Source organism: Miscanthus floridulus, chromosome 7, assembly GCF_019320115.1.
Source record: "Miscanthus floridulus cultivar M001 chromosome 7, ASM1932011v1, whole genome shotgun sequence".
Classification (NCBI taxonomy): domain Eukaryota; kingdom Viridiplantae; phylum Streptophyta; class Magnoliopsida; order Poales; family Poaceae; genus Miscanthus; species Miscanthus floridulus.
Window position 1 is genome coordinate 102181882 of NC_089586.1, and position 20792 is coordinate 102202673.

The 20792-nt window shown below is 46.7% G+C and overlaps 1 protein-coding gene and 1 pseudogene across 1 annotated transcript; both read left to right on the forward strand.

The window, feature by feature from the left end:
- The first annotated feature begins 2555 nt into the window (after nt 1-2555).
- LOC136467450 (chaperone protein dnaJ A6-like) lies at nt 2556-6921 on the forward strand (annotated as a pseudogene).
- A 1054-nt stretch (nt 6922-7975) lies between these two features.
- LOC136464023 (ethylene-responsive transcription factor ERF024-like) lies at nt 7976-9530 on the forward strand. The gene has a single exon (XM_066462990.1). It carries the CDS (start codon nt 8254-8256, stop codon nt 9109-9111), a length of 858 nt encoding a protein of 285 aa, XP_066319087.1. The 5' UTR covers nt 7976-8253; the 3' UTR covers nt 9112-9530.
- The last annotated feature ends 11262 nt before the right edge of the window (nt 9531-20792 follow it).

A 20792-nucleotide genomic window follows, 5' to 3' on the forward strand; every position in this document is an offset into this window, starting at 1 on the left:
GATATTAATTATGTATAAATATTAATATTCTTTTATATATAATTGGTCAAAGTTAAAAAAATGACTTCTCGGGAAGCGAGAATGACTTCTATTTTAGGATGAAAGAGTATATCCTTGTAACAGGAAGAAGATTTTGTGATCAGAGAGACAACACATAGAAGTATTTTCGTGGCCCTACCCTACATTCTTGCTTTCCAAATAAGAAATGAAAGGGGTGCTCAGTTTCTAGTCTAGCTTGCCTTGTCTATCTAGGTTAGTAAATCTTTGTCGAGCTTAGCAAATTGAATTGGCTCTTTCATGAAGCAAGAAAAAAACCTTTATTGTATCCTTACTAGGGATTGGGAATGCTAAACATAAGCACGACAAATGATCTAAGTGGTCTTTAAGTGTTAACTTGGTCGCATCTTGTATGTGAACAAATCGGCTTCCTAGAGTTTGAGTGCCCCCTTTGAATTGATAGGTTAAGTGTGGTGGAACCTAGCCATCCATCTTCAAATCCTCGACTTGGTGAGGATGTTTGAATTTTTCCTAGATTGATTTAGGTTCTATTCTTTCAACGGTAAGCAATATGTCTGCTGACAATGAGACATTTACGATGATTTGTTAATAGTTTTTAGATCTATCGGTTTAGTCTTTTCATAAGTGCTCATGAGATAGGGTGTAAGGGTGTTTGTAAGGTAGAGTGTACATAGTGATTTGCTTCCTCACTATGATTTCAAAGAAAATGGTTAGTTCTAATGTCTCAAACTCTCAGTCTCAACCCCACACGATGGATTGTCACATGGTCAAGCGCCACGCATTGCTTCGCACCCATGTGACATGGGAATATATTTTTCAAATAACACTAGCTGAAAGAATAACGTTATTAAATTTTGAAATAAATTGTAGCATCCACGTCTTGTCATATGATCCAGCGGCACGCATTGCTCTGTACCCATGTGAAAAAGGAGTCGATTGATTAGGCTTAGCAATGTGATGAGCAAAAGTTTAAACAAGATGGAGTGGTTGGGTTGTGACAATGTTGGCTTCATATTTTCCTGAGCTAAAACATTTCTAATGAATCTCTAACACAAAAATGACATTTTTGGATTTCTATTGCATAGTTTTTCAATAAAATGATTGGATAATGTTTTTAAAAATAATATTTATGTAGATTATGTGGTAAAGTTTATTTGACCCATAAAGTATCAATGTAGTCCAATTAATTTGCGCCTGACATGTAGCCTCGTAGGATGCCTAACGATATGCCATATATGATAAAGCACTATCAAAGTCATTTATAGTGGAAAACAAATGGTTTTAGAAGTTGAAGAAGACAAAAGTGATAAATAACCATTTTTGTTGATGGTGGAGAAAAACATGACTTTATTGGAGAAAATAGTTGAAGGACAGATAAAAGCATCCTTTTTACAAAAAATATGAGTGTGCAAAAGAGAACTTTAGACTTAGGGCGTGGTCTGCGGATACACTTGGCGGCATGGGAGGAAGCAAAAAAGTCTATTTTACCTCCATGAACTATCTCCATAGTTTGATTTGCCCCCCTCAAACTCTAAAACCAGACATTTCACCCCGTTCAAATTACCTCCCTGCCTTGGTTTCAAGTGGGTTTAAAGGTAGTTTTGTCTTTCTTAGTTAAGAATAATTCGATGAATAGTTAGTCTTTTAAACCACAAAAAAGTCTCTAGCTTATAAAGCTTATGGAAAAAAATCTTAGAGATCGATTGTGATACAATAAATCCAAATAAAATATCTAGAGCTCATGAAAATATCTCTACAAGCTTCTAGAAATTCGATTTAGCTTTAAAAATGGGGAAAATATCCATACAAACCTAGAAAATTCTCAGACATTCTGATTAATGTACAAATATGTTTTGAGAGCTTTTAATGATAAAAATACGAGATGAAACTATCATGGATGCAACATATGTTAATGTTGAATGCATTCATGCTATGGATTCATGTTGGTCGTGTCTTTTTTTATGTTGTGTAAAGTTTCAAATTATATTTGTACATCAATTATAATGTTTTGAGAATTTTCTAGACTTTTTTGGATATTTTTTCCATTTTCCTAGGGATAAAACAAATTTTAGAAGCTTCTAGAGATATTTTCAAGGAATTATAGATAATTTATTTGGATTTTTCATATCTCAATCTATCTCTAGGTATTTTTGTAGTTTTAAAACTTTATCAAGCATTTACTATTTTTAACTAAAAAGAGGATAAAACCATCTTTAAACTACTTCAAACTAGAGTAGGAATGTAATTTAAATGATTTTAAGTTGAAGAGGTAAGATGTCTAATTATGAAATTTAAAAAAAGAAAAATTGACTGTGTGATAGTTTAGAAAGTAAAATAAAATTGAGCCTTTTCCTTTATGATGATGAAAGTTGTAGTAAGATGGACTGACGAGATATTTTAGGATGACCCCCTCTCAGCCCATGGTGCAAATGCAACTCAATCAAGTTGTATTTCCATGGGCCGGGCTATATCACCCACCAATCCAGCCCACGTACTACGACTCTTCCCTTCCTGTCCCAACTCCTATTATAGGCGTCTCCGCGCCGTACACGCCTCTACAGATCCAGGCGCCCTTCCGCTGCAGCGCCGCATCTCGTCCTCCCCGCGTCGTCGCCCTCGCCCTCGCCCCGCTCACCGTGGGCCGGCGTGCGGTGGAGATCCATCCTTGCTCGAACTGACTTCTTCCTTTGCTGGTAAGGAAACCCTAGCTCACCTGGATGCATCTTTTGGTTTGTTCTGTGGAATAATCCGTTGTTTGCTGCGAGTTGTCAAATCTTTCGATCTGGTATGGATGCGTCGATCCGTCTAGTGTGTTGTGAGTTCGTGTTTTGGGCGGTAGCGTAGTAATAGCAGCATATCCTCCAATTTTTTCGTGTGTTCAACTGAACCCCTATGCCGCTAGTCTGGTCCGCCCGTGGTTTAGTCCTCGTATATATCTTTTGCCGTTCCTTATTTTTGGTAAGGCGATGTTTTTTTATTGTATATAAGTTCACTGCTATACAGAGTAGCTTCTCTTTTGAAAAGTACTGGCACTTTTTATCATTTATTATTATTATTATTAATCGCTTGATTTGATTCGAGTTTTCCGTTCATAGCAAGTACCTATTATCAACCATGTTTGGACGCATGCCAAGGAAGAGCAGTAACAATACCAAGTATTACGAGGTTCTTGGTGTGTCTAAGACTGCAAGTCAAGATGAGCTAAAGAAAGCATACAGAAAAGCTGCCATAAAAAACCATCCTGACAAGGGTGGAGACCCTGAGAAGGTTTGTTCTGTAAACATTTGTTCTGTACTATTATCTTAGTATGTGCAATTGAAGGTGTTCTCATCGCCAGTTTTTTCTTGATGAACTGGGCAGTTTAAAGAGTTGTCTCAAGCTTATGATGTTCTTAGCGACCCGGAGAAGAGGGAGATCTATGACCAGTATGGAGAAGATGCCCTTAAGGAGGGAATGGGAGGAGGGCGGCGGCAGTGATTTCCATAGCCCATTCGACATTTTTGAGCAACTTTTTCCGGGTTCTAGCACCTTTGGGGGTAATCAGAATATCTTGTGTTGTTTATATGTATAGTTGCTTCATGCTTCCCTTTTAGATTAAAAATACTACAATTTTTATATATCTATTTATGGTTAATAGGAGGTAGCTCAAGAGGACGCAGACAAAAGCGTGGTGAAGATGTGGTGCATACTATGAAGGTTTCCTTAGAAGATCTGTATAATGGGACAACCAAGAAACTATCTTTATCGCGGAGTGTTTTGTGCTCCAAGTGCAAGGGGTAAAGTTTTTCTTTGTTCTCAATGGATAAATTGTCTAAAGATGAACAGTTTTGCTGTGTTGATATGTGGCAAGTGCTGCAAATATACTAATGTCTCAACTTTCAAATGATGCATCACTGGCTTAGTGGCTTTCATTTATGTGTGTTCATGTTGAATTTAACGTAATAAAAAATCAGACATGAACATTACTATGCGCACATTGAGTATTTCATGGGAGGGTGGTAGGTCCTATGCAGCATAGCTTTGTTTCACAAGAAGAGGGTTACATTTGCAATTTTCTATGCACTCTAGTTTGTTGTGTTGAACTTGCTTCTCTCCAGCTGTGGTTGCTGAAAGTAGTGTCTTCTGGTCTAACTAATAGTAATATGACTGGAAGCGTAGTTCCTTTGGGTCTATGCAATAATCTCTTCTTTTGAACTAGTAGCCTGTCAAGTTGCTTCTCTGTTATATGATACGGTCATAAACTTTTACGTTCAACTTTACTTTACATTGCAATCTTAAATTTTCTTTGTCTACCACAATTTTTTCAGTAATTAGCTATGATGATTATTTGAAGTTACAAAATGGTTATTGTTGTGGCTGGAATTGAATTTCGGTAGATTATTGACTTAGTATTCTCATTGCCCACTCCCCGGAATCCTGGCTCATGAAAAGTATTAAGGGCCATAAACACATTTTTGTGACATTTTGTGAAATGAATACTCATGATGTTGTCATTCACTTTTTTTTTTCATTCACCTGCATTATATATATCATGATTTGTACTTAACATTCCGTCCCAGCACAATAGTGTACAGTTGGATTTCTGCTACAACTCATGCAGGGTTCCAATGTTCTATTGCTGCGGATGTTTCTCTTGCAATTAATCCAAATATTAAGTGCAATAAACTATGGAAAGATGTTTTCAGCTTTGTATTTAGGCACTAAGTTGGCAAGGAAAATTTCTGAAAACATTGATGTAGTCTATGGAGTATAATTTGATCTCTAAAACATCCAACACTCTTAATGTGACCATGTGCTAGATTAGAAAAAAATATATGGTTTGCTGATATTGACATTTGCCCTTTTATCCCTTATATCTTTTGTTTTGCCATTTGTCAGAAAATTCTGTTGTTTAGTTCTAATGTGTAGTGGACTTAACTTGGAATTTTCTCCATCAGTAGAGTAACACAAGAAGCAAATTTTCCCCTTTTATAACTTTTGATTTGATTTGATGAAGTTTATTTGGTGCCCAAACCAGAAGTGATTTCACAATTGCATTGTACAGTGATCCCCCTCAAATGAAACTGCAAGTTTGTCTGGTTTAGTACTTTAATAGTCGTATAGTTGTGGCTCCTTTAAAACGGTTCCGGCTCCTCCAGAGAAGCCTTGGGGAGGAGCTCTCTCAGACACACCCTAAGAGCATCTCCAAGAGATTAGCCAAATCATTTTCTAAAGGTAAATTGGGCTATTATTAAAGGAAAAATGTCACCAACAGACTCTGTAAATGACTCTCCAAATTTAGTAGCTCTCCATCACACCTCATTCGCTCTCTACTTTTGGATAGCCTACCTCACTGGCCATCCAGCCTCTTGGTTTTACAGAGTATGTTGGAATACTTAGTATTTTCTTGTCAAATCTATTTTAGAGAGTAGCTAAATCAGTAAATTGGGCTCATCTTTTTGGCTAATCTCTTGGAGATGCTTACTTCACCATGACCAAATATGTCCTATTGCCTTTGCTTTTGAATTCATCTGTATGGATCTCACTGTTCACTGTTTGTTATACCTTCAGAAAAGGATCGAAGAGTGGGGCATCAGGAACGTGCCATGGTTGCCGTGGTGCTGGAATGAGGACAATAACAAGACAGATAGGCCCTGGCATGATCCAACAGATGAACACTGTTTGCTCTGAATGCAAAGGATCAGGTGTGCTGCTCTTTTATCTTTCATTTGAAAATATTGTTCCACTGAGTTTGTTCTTAAGGTTGTTCAATGTTCAGGCGAGATCATAAGTGACAAGGATAAATGCCCAAGCTGTAAAGGAAGCAAGGTAGTCCAGGAGAAGAAGGTCTTGGAGGTTCATGTGGAGAAAGGAATGCAACATGGCCAAAAGATTGTATTCCAGGGTCAAGCTGATGAAGCTGTGGGTCTCTGTTACAACTTACACATATGCACACATATCTGCATGTTGTCAGTATCTATCTAATGTTTGAATTTTCGCTTTTTTCAGCCTGATACAGTTACAGGAGACATTGTTTTTGTTTTGCAACTTAAAGACCATCCAAAATTTAAGAGGAAGTATGATGACTTATACGTTGAGCACACAATCTCTCACTGAGGCACTGTGTGGCTTCCAGTTTGTTCTTACTCATCTTGATGGCCGGCAGCTTCTGATCAAATCTAACCCTGGGGAGGTTATTAAACCAGGTAAGATATATTGATTCTCTTTTTTGCTTGTTATTTTCTCCTTTGAGCTCAGCTATCCTATCCAATAAAATCTCAGTTCTGCTTGTTATTTTGTTTGAATAGGTCAACACAAGGCCATTAATGATGAGGGTATGCCTCAGCATGGCCGTCCTTTCATGAAGGGTCAGTCTGTTTGTTGAATTCAATGTCGAGTTTCCCGAGCCTGGTGCGCTCTCCCCTGCCCATTGCCGATCATTGGAGAAGATCCTTCCACCCAAACCAGGGAGCCGAACTGTCAGGACATGGAGCTGGACCAGTGCGAGGAGACCACCCTGCATGATGTCAACATAGAAGAGGAGATGAGGCGCAGGCAGCAGCAGAAGCGGCAGGAAGCCTATGATGAAGACGAGGAGGCGGCTGGCCCAAGGGTGCAATGTGCTCAGCAGTAAAATTTGGGTTCATCAGATCACTTCTCCAAAAAATTTCTGCAGGATTTATCCATCTGATCATCTCGATTCTTTTTTGGCAAAAATGCTTGTTACTAGTGTCAGGAAAAAAAGAGAGCCCCAGAATTCAACCCTGGTCATTCAGCTACAATTTACTGAGCACGCCTGTGCAATGCGTGGCTGGCTTAGTTAAGCTCCATGTCGATGTTCTTTTGTGTACCCGTCTAAAAAGTATCCAGCTCATGGTGTGCTACTATTTGATGTGTTAGAAACATTGATTTTGTTGGTGGTAATGATTTGCGGTGCACCTTGATGGTCCTTGGAAGCGAAAACTGCCGAGGTATGTTTTAGATTTTAATCTGATTTGTCTAAATCGGGCGTCGTCTGTGCACTTCGTTTGATGATACTTTGGCTATTTTGGAGTCCGTGCTCTTCTGTTTGATGATAGTTTGGCCATTTTGACATCTGCCCACGCCATTTTGGTTGGCCTATCGTGATATCGTGCTACTGTTACTTCGCTGTGCTTGCCGCTGCAGCCTTTGCATCCGGTTCACCGTGTGGTGTGATTCAGCTCGACCCCGCCTGGGAAACTCCCGCATTTGCTCGTTACCCGTTCCGCCAGGTGGCCGCTCGAACAGCTGCGATCTTTTTCGGCTGCTTTCTGGGGGAATCTTGCTGCTCTCGAGATGTTTTCTTGCGTCGTTTGTCGATCACGACGGGCGGGCGGGCGGACTGTTGATTCGCCTCGACGATTCGTGCAAGTCTTGATGCGGCTTGCTCGAAAGACGCAATCCAGGCAGGTTTCTCACGTGGGACTGGCCTGGGAACATGTTGCATATACTTGCATGAGCAGGGGGTTGCGTGACTGGACGTTGAAAGTACGTATATGCTCCGCATTCTATAAGATGTTCAACGTCGGGCAGCACGTGCACGTTGTGCTCCTTGCCGTTTAACTGCAGCTGCACACCACCACCTCACGTAACCAGGGGCGGATCCAACTGGGGTGTTGAGCCCCATAAATTTTTAGGCAAAGTTCTATAGTGTAGGTGAGGCTGAGACTTAAGATCCAGCAGCAGTCGAAGATATGTGTTATTCAGCCCCCTAAAATTTTTGCTAGATCCGCCACTGCACGTAACGGCTAGTGGTTGAGACGCAGCTTTTCTATGGGCGATTTTCTGTCTAAACCCCTTCCTGCCGCACTTAAGAAAGAGAAGAAAATCGTCTGGACAGAGGCTTGTACAATTTCAGCATCACACTGCCACAAATTGTCAGCCCAGTGGCCTGTAATGCAGTTCATTATACTCTGACGGTCTGACCATTACATACCACTTGGAAATAATGTAAACAGAGAGTTTCAGAGATGGAATTTGTCAGTTTATTTTCCAGTTAAGGACGTCCTAACTAACTCTGTAGCCTATACAGTGACAGACTCATCCAAATTTGTCAGTTTCAGAGATGTATTCTCTACCACTGTGTACTGTAGTGGTGGTGGCGTTTAGCAGCACACAAGCTTTTGAGCCCTCGAGCTATTTATGCCCGGTAACCGGAAGCGCTCTCCTCGGTGCAGCACCGCGCTTTTCCACGGCCCCGGTCCAGTGCGCCCCTCGTAGCTCTAAGAAAGAGCCATGGAAGCTGACGCACTACTCCATGCGCCCACCACCTCTTCCTCCTCCTCCGACGACTCCGGCGGCGGCTCGTGCGTCATCAATGGCGCGCAGGAGCTACTGTCCAAGACCGGCGGCAAGCCCCACAAGAACGTGAAACGGAAGAGAGCCGCGTCCCCGCTTGCTGCTCCCGGGGACGGCGTGGCGGTGGCGCCCGAGGCCACCGTGGACGACGACTGCGGCGGCGAGGAGGGCAGCGGCGGCCGGCGCAAAAGGGGCAGCGCCGGCACCAGGCACCCGACGTTCCGCGGCGTCCGCATGCGGGTCTGGGGCAAGTGGGTGTCCGAGATCAGGGAGCCCCGCAAGAAGTCGCGCATCTGGCTCGGCACGTTCCCGACCGCGGAGATGGCCGCGCGCGCCCACGACGTGGCCGCGCTAGCCATCAAGGGCCGCGCCGCGCACCTCAACTTCCCGCACCTCGCGCACGAGCTCCCCCGCCCGGCGTCCACCTCGCCCGCCGACATCCAGGCCGCCGCAGCCAAGGCTGCTGCCGCCGCCGCCGCCGCCGTCGCCGTCGATGCCGATGCCGACGTAGAGCAATGCGAGTCGTCCTCCCATCATGCTGCCGAGACGCCATCGTCGTCGTCAGCCGCCAGTTCGGAGGAGGTAGCCGCGGCCAGCAACACGGAGGAGAGCGTGCTGTTTGATTTGCCCGACTTTCTGCTGGACCTGAGGGACGGCCTCTGGTCACCCTTCTGGGCGGCAGCTCCGGCGGCGGCGGCCGAAGAGTACGACGGCGACAGCCTGAGCGAGCCGCTTCTCTGGGCCCACGATCACTGCTGGATGGACGCTGCCGCCGCACCGGTGCAGCCGGACTAGCCGTTCGGTTCGGACGCACGGCCGGCCGTGACCTGCCGGTGGTGGTTGCCTGCAACGGACGACCGATGCCACGTGCTTTTAGCTTCGTGTGTGCGTTGCGCAGAACTGTAGAGAGAGAGAGAGAGAGAGAGAAACGCATGGCCGGCCGGTCACGCTCGCGCGGGCGTGGGCGCTTGCTTGTGGGGTCGCTGTGATCTCCGGGTGGCAAGTCGTTGTAGAATGCGGTGAAACAGTGGCTTGCCTTGCCTACTTGCCTGACACTAACAATTGGTTTCTAAAATGACTTTGGCCAAGTAATAACTTGGGAATGTCAGTATTACAGCATCAGTTGATTCAGTCGTATATAGTTGAGTACCCGGCTTCTTTAATTTGTCAATACGTACTGCGTATATATTGTAATGCGGAAAATGAATTAGGCAAGGATCTTGTTAAGTACATCTTCAACATTTCATGTTAAGTGTAATACTGATCGTATTAGCGAGTGTTTTTTTTTGAGGAATGGAGAACGCAATTAAATTTTGGATTAGCTCTAGACGTTGTGATACAAGCTACTCATAACACATCAAAACTTAACAACAAGAGCCTCTCCTTTTCTCTCTCTTTCTAACCCTAAGGAAAACTGTCAACCACTCAAACGAGAGCCTAATCCCCAAGTTGTGCTCCACACAACGTACTATCTCTCTGTATATAGACACTTGATTATTTTTCAAAATGTTCTTATATGAAGCACTCAATCCAATTATCCCTAGGGGTAAAACTGTTAAGATTTTTGTCAATGCATCGGATGGACCCATCGCCTTTGTGACTTCGCTTTGCCTCGATGCAAGCTTTACGATGACCACACATGTCTTCCGACTTGTCAAGCAGGTTTTGAGCCCAAATCGCTCAAACCCATGCGCCAATAGTTTTGGGATCCAAACCACCAATACCATCCATGCTTAGTTTTGAGGATCAAACCAGCAAACCCTCTTGCATACCCTACAAGTTGGGACTCACAAATGTCGATGTGTTTTCAACCTCCGGTAAGGTTCGATGCCTTCGCCTTCCTTCTTGACTTGATAGATGCTATCTTCATCATCCACAATGTAGACGTGTGTCCAGTCTCTGCCAAGTGCTCATGACACTATCATCCTTGTCCTCGACTTGGTCAACACCATTTCATTATTCTCTTCATTCCTTGCACTCTTTCTTTTCATGTGAGTGATATGGATAGTCCATGACGACCTTGTTGGTCTTACTTGATCCGTCAGGTCCTAAGCCTCTCCTCGCTTGCCCTTCACCGCTTTGGTTCATTGTCGTGAACCTTGCTTGTCATTCACCCATTCTAGACGACAAACATGTTGCATCCATCACCTGCACTTCAAAAGACAAGAGATACAATACAAGATATGTTTTCCCACGCAACACAACACTACACCACTGGTTAGCCGTTAGCCATTGGCCTAATCTAGTATATATAAGTTAAGAGCACCGAGAAAGCCTCAAATCATCTTCATAATGACTCGTCATTCTTCAGTCAAGGGCACATATATATCAACCTTGACTTCTCTAGTTCACGTATTTTCAACTAATTATTCTTTCAGCATTAGGCGATGTGAAACTAATTATATGGCGACTTCGTTAATTTCAAGATTTCTTGTTCTAGTCTCTCATAGGAGTCATATATAGGAGTAGGCGTGAGTATGCGCGCACATATGTGGGGCATTTGTAAATGAGCATCTTGATGTATCTTGACACATTTCCTATAACATTCACATGAGTTTATTAGTTAGTGGAAGTATCTTTGGGAGTAGTTTTGTATGGTTGATGTACTATATGCATAATGAAGGATTAGCAGTCAAAATCAAGATATGAAGTTAGTTAGATTGGCACATTTTAGCTTTGGGTGAAAAATTAATACTTGCTAGTTTTTGTCCACTAGCTAGCTTGGTTGTTATATATTCCACTACCACCGGACGCGTTAGTTACGCTTAGGTTCCTACAGTCTTAAGCAATCAATGTTGTTAGTCAAAATCTAGTGATCCCAAAGCTTACGAAAAAATGCCATACATTATTAGATATTCTTATTTATTTATTAATAATCTAATGATAAAGTTCATCAAGAAGAAAATAGAATCACAACAAACAAAATTTCTAGTTCAGATTAGAAAAAAGAAGATTAGATAACAAGCATTATAGTACAATTAAGAATCCGTACTAATCTCCCCTGTCACCGAACACGACATATTTCATGACAGCCACCTGATATTTTTCCCTCCTACTAGACAAAACTTTGGTCCAACATGCACGAGCAACTTTGGCTATAAAATGGCTTTCTTTTGTGAGACATGCATACATATGATTTGTTAAAGGTTATTTTATCAAATCATTATTTAGCCACTCCTACTTCATTAATTTCTAGGAATTTGATAATCATATTCTTTCGGTCAAGAAAAATGGACCCGAGCTGTAACATCCTCATCAATTCATAACACGTCCGTAGCACTCAGAAATTAAGATCAACGGCTCGTGTAGCCAGTGCAAGCATATATACAAGAGAATGATGGCATGGCGAAAGAGAGAATGATGGCATGGCGAAAGGGCAAGGCCAACAACTTCAAATTCTACACGACAACATATATATACGCAGCGCATTTTAATCGCGAGGGAAAAAAAAAGCGCTATCAGTGGCTTAATATTCAAGAGGCGCACGCAGCTGTAGGAGGGATATGCACCGTTGGCGTTTTGTTTGTGCCCAGTGGGCATGGCCAAGTGCCCACGTCCGGGCCCCGGGGCCGGCGGCTGTTTCCGTCTGATTTGGGCATCCAAAGAAAGAAAGAAAGCATTCACGGTAGGTGAGACGTAGCGTGCCAATTCGCCGGCGTTCAATAACTCAATCGGGCGTCGTATATATAGCTGTAGTTTTAGAACCTATCCATGTGCAAAACTATGGCTTAGAAAAAAGAATCATAGAGTGAAGTTTTGAATACTTCAAAAGGACTACTGCTATAGTAAACCGTGGTATTCAAAACCCAGAAGTTTGTTGCATCCAAACACTTTATGGCACTTTAAAACTAAAATATTTCACAAAAAGACAGTGTTTTTCAACTCAAAATATATTTTTGCATCCAGACAGAATGTGATATAGCTGTACGTGGCTCTACACACAGGAGAAGGTCGTCGTTCCAGTCTTTCAGAAAGACATCTGATTGATCTAGCTACAAGCTCATCTCATGAGATCTGGGATCCTAATGTTTATTATTTGAACTCAATAATGATGCTTGATTTATGAATGATGACTACATGTAACGGCCCCTGGTAATTAAGAAGATCATCTGGCGGTCCATGCAAAGGATCGCCGTCTCATCCTAGCTCTTTCACTTTAGCTACGACAATCCGTATGGAAAAGCACTAGCCACAGGATGTAAAGCGAGAGCATTTATATAGGTTTATTTGTTTTGTTTTTTTTATCTGAGAACAAAGTGTGCACGTTAAAAGAAGGATGACACGTAATTATCCAGGCCACTTTTGCTACGCCACATACAGTACCTACATGTATGGCCTAAAAAAGGAGACCCACCGACTGCTTCATACGCCGGCGTGCATGAGAAACGTGGTCTACGACTCTCTGATCGATACGTACAGTAACAGTAACACTGCTGCGTACCGTCGACGACCCTACACGTACAGTAGTACATGTACACTGTACATTACACAGCGGCCATATATACACATGCCAGCAGTCTGTACATGCAAAGATGAGGTGGCTTTGGACTCCGGCCGGCCTTGTGGCGCGGTCGTTCCACACAACTGCTAGCCGCAGAAGCAGAGAGCCGTCGCGTCCGCATCGGACGACAGTGCGCGCCCATGCTGTACGCTGCCCATCAAGCCGGGCGATCCTCCTTGACGCATAGCTTTCGGCACACTAGCAGCAGCAGCGTACCGGCCATGGACCGATCGACGTGCTAACCACCGTGCTCCGTGCAATTCTACACCTGGCAAATCGAGCTTTCTGCGGGCTGCTACCGCTTGGACGCTTCTTCGAATATGCAGTTACACTGCTCGATCGCATGCATGCATATGCATGTGCATTGCTGGTTACTTAACTCGTGCTGGTCTTAGTTTAAGTTCGGCAGGCGAGGCAGTAGTTTAGTGATGCGAGGCTCATGAGGGGGATTTGTTTAGGGTTTAGTCACTTAGCTAGTCAGTGTTCATGTGAGGCTAGGGGCTAACACTTTTTAAAAACTAATTTTAAATCTAACACTGCCTGTTTTTTTAAACTAACACTTTTTGATTCGCCTATTGTCCTGGCGCGATCAAATGCCTGTGCCGCGCCATGCATGGTGGCGCGGCAGAGGGCTGACGTGGCGGCGACCGGATTCGTTGACCGTTGACGTGGCAGGGCCTGCCGCGCCACCGACCTTGGCACGGCAGTGCCGCACCCTGATCCGTGGCGCGGCAGAGCCGATTAAAACCCCGTGGCCAGTCCCGCCTGCCCGAGCAGCAAGCCTGCCTGGCCGCCGCGCTCGACGGTACCTGGACGGTTTAATCGGAACGCGTCGCGCCGATAGTGAAAGTTATTCTAAGTATTGCTTGACGTAAAATCAATAGGGGATTTGTTTCTGTCTTTTGTTGAATTTTTTCACGGCCGGATAGAGAATTTGATAAGCCAATGATTTTTGTTCCGTCTTTCGTAATACGGTTAACCACCATGTTAACTAATCGATTACGAAAAATGGATCGGATTGAAATGAATATTTTTAAGGGAACTTATTTATTTGGCTTATTGGCCCCATATTTTAGGATCGGCGGCGACGCGACCATGGACCCTGGCTTCCTCGACCCATCGCGCAAGACGTCGGACACCGGCATCGAGATACCCCGGGACTACCGGTTTCCGAACTAGTTGCTACTTAATCTCGCATGCAGCGATGCCGCGACGTATTGAAACGAATATGAAGCAAATAAATAAAGTCCGTGCGCAAGTTGACAAGCTGCCACATAACATTTTCATTGGTTTGACATAAGTTCGACATAACATAACCAACTAAGCCTGCAAGTTTCGGACGCCAATAATAGTTCGACCTAACAAACTAAGACCCATGAGTGTAAGGATCCCTCAGACGCTTCTGTCTCTTCGGATTTGTTGGCAACACATTGGGAGTGTAGCCAACATCAGTGTAGTCGCGTCGCCGGTGCATACGGCTCGTACCCTGCAAGTATATGATATGCACGATTACTTAGAATTCTTTATGATCGTTAGTTCATGTAGCCTACGTATTTAAAGAAACTACCTTTGTTAGTACCTGTGAGGCTCTTTGGGTACCAAGCGGGACACCACCTAGCTGAGACATGCCGATCTCGTCCTGTGGCCAATCGTCCCACTGGTCGTGCTGTCTACGGAAGCCCGAGAGGTCGTCGTCGTCCTCATCGTCCTCGGTTGTAGGGTCCTTCCTAGTGCTATGATGTGGTGGTGTACGCACCGCGGAAGTGGCACCTGTCACCGACTGAGAAGAATCAGCTGGTGTCCTCAAAGAGGCTGAAGACGTGCCACCCGACCGCGCCGGGAGTGGCGGTTCCTCATAAGGAGTGTCCATGCAGCTCAGCTTTTGAGCTAGCTTCCTGCAGCTCTTCTTCACCTTCTGCATAAATAGATGTTAAAGTTAATGCATTTCTAAAATGCATATACACTAAAGAAATATTTTTCAGAATGGACTAGTTTATGTTTACCTCCACAAAAGCCTCGAGAACGTCTAGCCCCTGCCCTCTAGACTCGTGAAGCCGAAACACTGCTTCGTTGGATAGCCTCGACAATTGTGTCACCTGGGTACTGAAACACGGTTGAACAGTTTTAGTATACATACTTAATATCAAATGGCTAACAAATTGTACCATTCAAGTATCTTACCACATATCTTTGTAGCGAGGCTCTCTGTAGTTGTGTGTCCTTTCTAGTGGCAACGTCGTACACATCTTTGATCACATCTTCCTCCGAGTCCTCGTTAATAGCCTTCCCAGTGTATGGGGGCTTGATGTGTCCTCATAGACCTATAAAGCTAGCGTAGGTACTCGTCGAAGGTGTACTGGTCGTGTGGACGACCCGCATGGACCGGCTATCGTTCCCTGGTTTTCAACAAGTGGATGTGTGCGTTGTGTGTCACGCGCCAATCCTTAGTCTTGTACCTCTTCCTGTGGTCATACCTACAACAAAACGATGTTAGTTATACCACACACACCTCTGAATTGTAGCTTTGTTATTAATCAATAACGCACCCGTGCAATCCTTGGTTGGTGGAGTAAAGCGGTGGTGGGCAGCCTGTCATTCTTCCAAACTGTCTGCTGACCCTGACGAGCAAGTGAATCTCGATCACGTGGAAGAAAATAAGAGAGACGTTGCAGCGATACTACTCTGACTCGTCCCTAGTGACAGGACTGAGATAGTACTAGAGCTCTGAAGCATCTCAAGGACACCAATGCACCTGATCATTTCGTAATTGAGTTAGGCTGTGATATAGTATAGATCGAACAAGACACAGGTATGATAGTAAAGAGAGCGTAACCTGGTGCTGTGTCAGGACGTCGAGACCGTCCGTGTACTCCCTGTACTTGTGCCTCACATTCCATCTAACTAACTCTGATTCCGTCCAGATAAACAGAGTTGTAGGGAGTGTATCCTACCCGTTCCATTGCTGCATTGAACACGATAATGAATTAGCCATTAATAAACTCATTATATGTAACCATATCGAAGAATATAATGAACCAAAGTATTTACCGGTAAACTAGTATTAAGGGGCCTCCCAACGGGCCATCGTTCTCAACACCAAACCTGGAGTATGTACGAGCAACCCCTAAGGTTCGCATACCCTGAGGTGCGACGACAGGCAACACATAGTTGTCGATACGTCCATGCCAGGACTGTGCTGCCCCAGCTGTACACCGCTATGTTCTCCCACGGCTGGCGTAGTATGTCAAGGAAGATTCAGCTGATGGTGTTGCCTGAGGCGTCTGGGAAGAGGAAAGCACCAAGAAAGTGTCAGAGCCACACTCAAGCGAACCTGTCGATCTAAGCCTCCTCAACCTATGGGTCAAAGTAATCAAAGCGCTTCATGATCCAGGACGACGAAACATCGGAAGTTTTCCTGAAATTGACCAAACAAAATGAGACTCGATGACTGCATGAAAGCAATGCAAGTATTAAATAGGCTTGAATTTCTCACTTATTTTTCTTAGAAGCCTCGTCATTCGGTGAAAGAAAGCCAGTAAACTGAGCCACCAGCTCCCTGCAGTGATCATTGTCAACTATCCTTGTCACTGGAAGTCCCCCCAACCGAAGGCCAAAAATAGCCTTCACGTCTTGTATGGTCAAGGTCATCTCGCCACAAGGTAGGTGGAACGTGTGGGTCTCAGGCCTCCAACTGTTATAAGAATAGAACGATCGTTAGTTGCCTTAAATTTGTTACAAGAAAGTTTACGTACAAAGAATGCACTAGCACCTGTCTACAGCTGCAGTAAGTAGTGATGGATCAAGGGGCGAAAGACCATGCTTGACAACACGGACAAGCTCGAGGAAGCCAGCACGCCGTATGTACGGCGCGTAACGCTCGTCCCACTGGTGTGCCCTGGTGTGCGTGCGGAGCCTCAAAGTAGGCAAGGCCACCTCTGCGTCGTTATCACTCAAGATATGTGCTCGATGTTGGTCGTCGTACTCCACCTCAAGAATAGGGGGTGTTGCGTGGGAGGGGCCATCCTGTTACAAATTGACAAACAAAGCGTTATAGTATTCAAATTAACATTATGTAGCGTTGCAAAATTTAAACTACTTGTTATGCAATATGAACACGATATGAAAGCACATGTATATATTCAAAGTAACATTAACAGATATATCACGCACTAGTAACATGAATAACTTCACTAGAAATATAAGCATTTGATGAAACTTCATAAAGTCATCAAAATCGACGTATCACGCACTAGTAAGTACCAACATTTGTAAACTAGTATCTATACCCAAAATCACTAACTAAATAACTAACTATAAACTAAATAATAATGTCGGTGTTCCGGACCGGGGGGTCCTCGACCGACTAGTGAATTTGTTCTGCGTGCTCCCGATTTTGGATGGTGATGCAAAGAGACACAAGGTTTATACTAGTTCGGGCAATCGGCGCCCTACGTCTAGTCTGAGAGATCGAACTTGTATTCCTTGCACCGGAGTGCTCGTAGTAGGGGGTTACAAGCTAAGGGAGAGAGGGAACTAGTCCCAGGTCTCGGCAGGGTGTCGTGTGGGCTGTCTGAGACGTTGCTCTCAAGCGGTTGGAATGTGCGTGTGTGTGTGTGTTATCCGGTGCCCCCCGCCCCCTAAGTGGCCCAAGTCCTCTTCTTTTATAGTTGAAGGGAGGACGAGGTCAGTACATGTATCACTATGCGGCGTCGTGCTAATAGGAGCGGCACGTCCGAACCCTGTGGCCTGTTCCTGTTGTGGCGTGGTCGTAGGAGTGATCCGTCCTTGAAGTATGGGGGTGGCGTGGTTGTCCCCATCAGATCCTATGCGTCGTGGGAGCCCCGGGAATGTCTCGGAGCAGACATGGCGGCGAACGTGCAAGCAGTGGTGGACAGATTGTGCGCGAGGCTGAGGCCTGGTCGGTGCTGAGGCTTGTACTGTGGTGGGGGGTCTCGGTAGGCACGAACCCCGAGATTGCCGAGGCCCCGATGTACAGTGCCGAGGCCTTGAGCGGGCGGCGGGTCGTGGGTGCAGCGTTAGGACACAGTGGCCGGTAACCCCTATCATACCCTGCCCCAGGCACTGATCGTGGACATAGTGCTGGGACACAGTGGCCGGTAATCCCCGCCGTGCCCTGTCCCGGCTGGTATGGCGCTGATGCGACTTCGGGTCGCGTTGGCCATTCTGTGACGTTGAGCCACTGTTCGGCTGAGATTGCGGGAGTGGTTGAAAGTATTAATGAGACGTGACTCACTGTCGGGAGGGTCGACCGAGGTGGGGGGTGACGGACCACGGACGAGCCGGCCTCGAGCGATACGGAGAATGAGGCCTCGTGCGAGATGGAGATCAGGCTCCTTGCCGAGGCCTCTCGCGAGAGGCCTCACGCGATACGGAGAATGCGCCTCCTGCCGAGGCCTTTCATGGAGAGCCTTGGGCAAGGCAGAAGCGGTGTTTCCTGCCGAGGCCTTCCTGGGGGGGCCTCGCGCAAAGCGGAGTTGGCGTTAGGATGCCGAGGCCTCCTGCTCGAGGCTCGAAGCGAGGAGGGGGAGGACCCAGTGGGCTCGGTCACGGTGGAGGAGGGGCCCACAACTTACCTTCTTGCTTTTATTATTTTTAGATGAGACCTTGGCAACCCGTTTGATGTTTTGCTGGGGGTACCCCATCCTAAGGTACCCGACAGTAGCCCCCGAGCTCGGGGGGAGTGTGTGCACTCCCCCTGAGGGTTTGCCGAGGCTTGGTTTATACCTGCCCTGTAGGAATTGGGGTTTGTTTTTTGAGGTTCTGGTGGGTGCGCACGAGCGCACCCGCCAGGTGTAGCCCCTGAGCCCCCGGAGGAGTGGAGTTACTCCTCCAGGGGCTTTCTTTATTTTCGTGTTTGAACGAGTAGTTCTTATTGCATTTGCTGAGCCTCCAAGCGCAAGTTCAGGTTGCGGGGGTCTCGGTGAGGCTGCAGGAAGAAGCCCTCTAGCCTCTGCATGGAGCGAGAGGTTCGTCAGGGGTCCCCTGACTTTGGGTATGACCCTCACGCTTCCTTTTGTTCAGAAGGAGGGGTGGAATGTGCCAGGCTACCCTCGATGGGCACGAGCGTGGACACTTCCGGTGAGTTGTTAGCGGGTAGTCCGAGTGGAGGCCCGAGCCCTGTTCGCTGGGGGATGGCTAGTGGTCCAGAGACGCACTCTAAGAGTACTAGGGGGTTTCTCTAGTGGGTGCCGAGGCCGTTCGCGGGCCTCGGTGGCTCGGTGCCTCCCCACGGTGGGATCCCATTCGGATACTTCCCCGCTGGTCTCGGACATGACTTAGGGCGCCCCGAGCAACCGTTCACTCGGGCTTGGGCCATTCGTAGGCTCGCCTCGCTGTTGTCCCTGACTCTGTTGCCCTAGGGCAGCTATCGAAACCTATTGGAGGCCCAGCCTTCGAACCCCTGGACCGTAATGGGCTCGGTGCCCTTTTTATCGTGTTTGTAGTGAAACTTCTAGCGCGGTTTCGGACTGTTCGTCTTTGTCTTGGGTGTTCTGGCCCTTTCATCTAATCTTCACATGTCCTTTTTGTTCGGACGGAGGGTTAGTTTGCTGAGCCCATTCTAGTCTCGGCAAGATTGCAGGAAGAGACCCTAGCCTCTACGTGAGAGGGCCGTCGGGAGTTCTCCTGACTTTTCATACGCCCCTCGCGCGTGAGGGTTTGTTTGCCGAGGCCCCTTTGGGCGCGAGCCTGGGTCGTGGGGTCTCAGCATATTTGCAGGAGGAGCCCCCTAGCCTCTGCATAGGGCAAGAAGGCCGTCAGGGGTTCCCCTGACTTTTTATGCGACCTTCGCGCTTCCTTTTCGCTCGGAAGGAGGGGTGGAATGTGCCTCGCTACCCTCGATGGGCACGAGCGATGGCACTCCCGGTGAGCTGTTATCGGGTAGTCCGAGTGGAGGCCCGAACCCCGTTCATTAGGGGACGGCTAGCGGTCCAGAGACACACTCCAAGAGTACCAGCGGATTTCTCTAGTGGGTGTCGAGGCCGTTCGTTGGGCCTCAGTGGCTCAGTGCCTCCCTACGGTGGGATCCCATTCGGATACTTTCCTACCGGTCTCGGACACGACTTTGGGCGTCCCAAGCGTTTCGCTCGTTTGGGTCTCGGCCCCGTACAGGCTCGCCCGCAGTCGCCCCTGACTCTGTTATCCTGGGGCAGCTGTCTAAACCCTTTGGGGTCCAGCCTTCGAACCCCTGGATCGTAATAGGCTCAGAGCCCGGTTCCTTCCTATGAAAGGAACAGGCCACGGGAAATATCTTCCCTATCGGCTTGGCCACGGGTGGCGTGCCTTTTGAGGTAGTTTCGTGGGGAGGCGAACCGACGCCTGCTGCCGTAGTGGCCGAGCGTGACGTGATGGATGGGACGTAACTGTCCTCGCATTTAATGCGGGAGACGTGGGCGCGTGGGCCGCCGAAATCGGCTCGTGGTTAACCGCGCCGGACGGGGAAAACCTCCCCGATTTCATCGCTCGTTCGTTTCACCTCCTCCCTGCATAAATACCCGAAGAGTCTCGTCCCTCCTTGTCTTACCTTGCCTGCCACCTCCGTCGAGCCATCGCCAGAGCAGCGGGTGCCGGGGAGAAGAGGAGAGAAGAGCGAGCCTAGGGAGAAAGCGAGAGCGTGGAGGGAGAGAGAAGGACTCACCGCCGCGCCCGATTGCTCTATCGCACTCATGGCCGGCAACATCGTCGTTGTCGAGGCGAACCCTTGGGATCCGTCGGACGTCACCAAGGAGATGCTCCAGTCGCTTGTCGATGGTGGACTCCTCCGCCCGGTGACAGACCTTAGTAGGCCGGAGTGGATTGCTCCGTACGGCGAGCTAGAGCCGAGGCCCCGCGACGGCTACGTCGTGAGCTTCGTCTCCTTCCACGAGCGCGGCCTCAGCGTTCTGGCAGACCGGTTCATGCGGGCGCTCCCGCACTACTACGGCGTGGAGCTCCACAATTTTAATCCCAACTCCAT